This window comes from Mandrillus leucophaeus, unplaced genomic scaffold (assembly GCF_000951045.1).
Source record: "Mandrillus leucophaeus isolate KB7577 unplaced genomic scaffold, Mleu.le_1.0 Scaffold549, whole genome shotgun sequence".
NCBI classification, from domain to species: Eukaryota; Metazoa; Chordata; class Mammalia; order Primates; family Cercopithecidae; genus Mandrillus; species Mandrillus leucophaeus.
The window spans coordinates 187854-192693 of record NW_012105908.1 but is presented as its reverse complement, the minus strand read 5'-3'; the positions used below and the strand labels follow the sequence as shown (position 1 = coordinate 192693).

Here is a 4840-nt window from a genome sequence, read left to right as displayed (position 1 = left end):
GCTCTAAATAAATTATACTTTAAGAATATTAAAGTGTAGTTTTTGGCAGTGAAGGTGTCCAATTTTGCTTTGGGCCCTGGGCAACCTTAAGAAAAATATCTTAAGAATTCATCTCTTCTGACATTAAATAAAATCCAAAAGGTGAATGTTATTAGGCTTCATCAGTGTGACTCTCTGGTCATAGATTAGACATGGTAACCTGATTTGAAGTTCTGTTTTCAAAGTGCCTACTCCACCGGCCTTCACAGAGGAGGACTTTGGGTAGATGAATGTTTTGGAAATCCTTTGCTGTCAATCCAGCAGGATGCTGACGGTTTTATTTGATATTGAAAAAGCAAGGAAAGAGATGTTAGACTTCTGTTATTATGGCCACGCTGGAATCAGATGTTGTGAGTGTTTCTATTTCATGGACAGTGCAACCCGATGTGAAAGACCACACAGTGCCAACCTGTGGTCATTTGTTGGTGGGTTGTGATGGTTAGCTAGAGATCAGCGGCACCTCAACCCATTATATACAAATTCACATGTGCTTTTCAGGCATTTCGGGTGAGGAGAGGAACCTTTGGTGCTGTCCTCAGCACGATTGGTAGATAGTACAGCTGCCATTGGAATGCAGTGACAGGAGCCATTCTGCTGTGCTCTCTGTGCAGAAAGGCTTGCCGTTGGTAAAGATGAAAAGCATTGCAGATATCATCTTCCAAAAGCTGTCCCCTGTTTTAGGTAGTCCACTGAAAGTCCAGTGATCCAAAATGATTGCTAGGAAACTGGTTTCATTATACTGTCTCCAAGTGTTATTTTGTTCAAAACCCCAAGTTTCAGGGAAGAGGAGTCATCTATCCACACAATGGATGTAGATAAACTTTTTCTTTTAATTTTGAAAATTGATTTCCTCCGATGTTTGTGCAGCAGCTGTTTCAACTTGTCCTTAAAAAAGCTGGTTGTGAGAGTATAGAGGATCGGATTCAAAGCACTGTTAACTGGAAGGAAAAAAATCACTATCCAGGAAGTCATTGTGTCTGGAAAAGGAAGCAAAGTGTGAAAAAAAAGTTGAAGTTTTAAATAGACATAACATACAAATAACACTTTGCAGTCAATGCTATTTATGAGAGGGAGACATAGTACATTTTAAGTTTTCTCTCACCTGAAGGAAACTCTCTTTGTTGGAAGAGCACAGAAGCTATGAATTCAAGGTCTTAATGATTTAACTTTTCTGAGTTTCAGTAAATAATGTGAAGGTCATTGTGATATTAAGAGGAAATATGTGAAAATATTTTGTAAACCATAAATTGCTGTATAGTGCATTTTTTCCTATTTTATCACCTTCCTTTATAGGAAAATAAAAAAATAAAGAAATAATCTTTAGTCAGTAGCGTGGGGTTCAGGAAACTTCTGGTCCAAGAGCCAGATCTGACCTTGGTCTTATCTCCATCCAGTTCTGAAAGCTTATTGCCCTGCCCTGGTGTTCTGGTTATCCTGTTATCTTATTAAAAGCTTTGAAGAGCGAAGTGGAATGCATCCCCTAAACTTGATGAAATTCTCTTGTGTGCAACCCTACAAATGCTAATAGAATATTCAGGGAAAGAGGTCACAAGAAGTTCTTTTTGAGGTGAAATTTGGAATGATAGTGTCCTTCCTGAGGGCATCATTTCATTTGCTTGGTTAGCATGAAATGCATCTTTCCCTTTACCCGTGGCCTAATCCTGTGGTCAGACACTTAACTAGGTGAGTGTGAGCGAATCACTTATGCTTCCTCAACTTCATCTGCTCTCTCTGTTAAAGGGGGTTGGTGATAACTTGCTCACTGAATCCAGCGGGCTGGGCCAGAGTCAGCTCTGCTGAGGTGCTTTTTTGGCACTAAAACTTGAGATCCTCAAACCTTACCACATAATGCTACTTCCTCTCACATCTTCACAATTTCAGGGAACTCCCCATTCAGGTGAAGAGTTGGCTGGTAAGACCATTGATGCTTTCTCTCATCATCCTTTGTCTGCTCTCTTCCTTCTCAATCCCGTAATGTTTTTTTGTCCTTCAGCCACTGTTATTTTGTTCTTCTCTTGACCCTGCCTTGTTTCTTGTATCTTTCTGTTCTTCCTGTGTATGTCTTCTTCCTTTTCCATTTCTTCTCTGACTGCTTATCTGACCTTCCTTCTTCTTTTCCTTTGATCTCTTTCCTCTCCTTTTCTATATTTACCTTCCTCTCTTCCTATCCTATCTTCTCTTCCTTGTCCTTATTTTTTAACTGAAAGGAATATGAAAAAAATTATGTTTTAGCCTGTCTTAAATTAAGTGAACTTTTATATTATTTGTCCCTAATCTAAAAAAATTAGACAATCTGAACCGTTAGTGATTGAAGAAAAACAAAATAAGTGGCCTTTTTCTGTTGTGCCCGTAACGGGAATTTTGATCATGAATCCCACCCCAACCTCGTAGAAAAACAATGCCTGATAACACCTGCTTTCACTTAGGTGAAGGCAAATAGGCCACGTGAGTTCTACTCTGAATGAGATCAGGCATGTTCAGGGTGGTATGGCTGTAGACTTAAGTTCCACTCTGAATGAGACTTCTTTTTGTTTTTGTTTTGTTTTCTTTTCTTTTCTTTTGTTTTTGAGATGGAGTCTCACTCTGTCACCCAGGCTGGAGTGCAGTAGTGTGATCTCGGCTCACTGCAAGCTCTGCCTCCTAGGTTCACACCATTCTCCTGTCTCAGCCTCCTGAGTAGCTGGGACTACAGGCACCCGCCACCACGCCCAGCTAATTTTTTTTGTATTTTTAGTAGAGACAGGATTTCATCATGTTAGCCAGGATGGTCTTCATCTCCTGACCTCATGATCCATGGCCTCCCAAAGTGCTGGGATGAGACTTCTCATAAGATTAGCAGCAGCTGAGTTCTGAGATAAGCTAACTCTGGCCTATCTTTTGGGTGACCCCAGGTACTGTCAGTGACATGCCATGACCAGTAAACACCAGACTTCTTGGAGGGTGGGGACAGGCTTGGTGTAGGTCAGTGAAGGCAGCATTTCTTACAATACCATGGGAAGCTGGGCAAGCAAGAAGAAGCTTTGTCAACTGTGATCATGACATTTTTCCTGGTTCCACTGAGGTGTTCAAGACAAACCTCAGACTATTGAACTATACATGTAAAGAAAGACTGGTGTGTGGCTCAGTAATGTTTCCACAAGACAATGGGGGTATTTACTAAGCTTATCATGATCTGAGGTATCATGGACTCACTGAGGATGATGAGCCTTGCTGCCATGTGAGGACACAGCAGAGCGGATGCCTCCTGTGAGGCAATGAGAGGGACTCAAGAGAAATCAAACCTGCCAACACTTTGATCTTGGACTTCCAGCCTCCAGAACTGGAAGTCCTTTGTTATAGCAGCCCTAGTGGCCTCATACAGAGAGAAAAAGCCTCAAAGAAGATTAAAACTAGCAGGAATTTGAGAGACCATCTAGAGATAGTCTCATTGAGGTGAGGTGAGATGGTCTCCTTGAGATCCCTCAACAGGTCATTGACAGGGGCAGGAGAGGAACCCAGAACCTCTGCCTTGCTTGTTGCCAAGTCCTCCTTCCACCACACTGGGCTGCATCCCCCTACAAGCGGGAAAGCACATCAAAATGTGTGGAGACGGGGTCAGTCATGGTGGCTCATGCTTGTAATCCCAGCACTTTGGGAGGCCAAGAGATGGGGCAGGTCACTTGGGGTCAGGAGTGCGAGACCAGCCTGGCCAACATGATGAAACCCCATCTCTACCAAAAATACAAAAATTAACCTGGTGTGGTGGTGCACGTCTGTAATCCCAGCTACTAAGGAGGCTGAGGCAGGAGGATCACTTGAACCAGGGAGGCAGAGGTTGCAGTCAGTTGGGATCACACCACTGCACTCCAGCCTGGGCAACAGAGCGAGACTTCATTTTTTTTTTTTAAGAAGGTGTGGAGACAGTAGTGGTGAGGGGGTGGTTGATGAGACTGATCCTCTCTATTCCATCACTCTTGGACCAGCTCACCTTCTTTAGTTGACTAAGCATTTACTTGAAAACACTGTGAAAAACACTGTGGAAAATGCACAGAGGAATAAGACATGCATGCTCCCCAAGCTTATCATCTAAAGGAAGCAACGGACACACTCGGAAGCAGTGTCGCTATGAGGCAGTTCACATGAGGCCAATAAGCGAGGTGTAAACAAACCATCCTGGATGTTTAAGCAACTGGGTTGCATGGAAGTGGGGTGAGGAGAGATAGAAAATGGCACCGTACCATAGAAGAGGGAGCATTTGGGTTGAGCCTTGGAGGATGGGAAGTGGTGTTTAGTAGGTTAGAATCTTAGAAGCTGAAAGTATAATCCAGGTTGGGAGAACAGCTTCAGGAAAGGCTGATGTCTTCTCAGAAAAGCACAGAAAACAAAGCCCACGGGGGTGTGCCCAAGATGGCCGAATAGGAACAGCTTCAGCCTCCAGCTCCCAGCGTGAGTGACACAGAAGACGGGTGATTTCTGCATTTTCAACTCAGGTACCGGGTTCATCTCACTGGGGCGTGTCGGACAGTTGGCGCTGGTCTGCGGGTGCAGCCCGACCAGCGAGAGCTAAAGCAGGGTGAGGCATTGCCTCACCTGGGAAGCACAAGGGGGAAGGGAATACCTTTTCCTAGCCAAAGGAAATTGAGACACACAACACCTGGAAAATTGGGTAACTCCACCCTAATACTGCGCTTTACCAAGGGTCTTAGCAAACGGCACACCAGGAGATGATATCCTACACCTGGCCCAGAGGGTCCCACGCCCACGGAGCCTCCCTCATTGCTAGCACAGCAGTCTGAGATCTAACTGCAAGGTGGCAGCGAGG

At 44.1% G+C, this 4840-nt stretch overlaps 1 protein-coding gene across 2 annotated transcripts in view; it reads right to left on the bottom strand.

Annotated features, from left to right (window-relative positions):
• Positions 1 to 291: 291 nt before the first annotated feature.
• Positions 292 to 4840, bottom strand: part of RXFP2 (relaxin/insulin-like family peptide receptor 2) — a 65127-nt gene continuing 60578 nt past the window's right edge. For both annotated transcript variants that reach the window (XM_011997803.1, XM_011997804.1), the window contains one exon: positions 292 to 1016. In XM_011997803.1, the coding sequence (XP_011853193.1) occupies positions 757 to 1016 (260 nt within the window). In that variant the 3' untranslated portion in view covers positions 292 to 756. The remainder of the gene's footprint in view (positions 1017 to 4840) is intronic.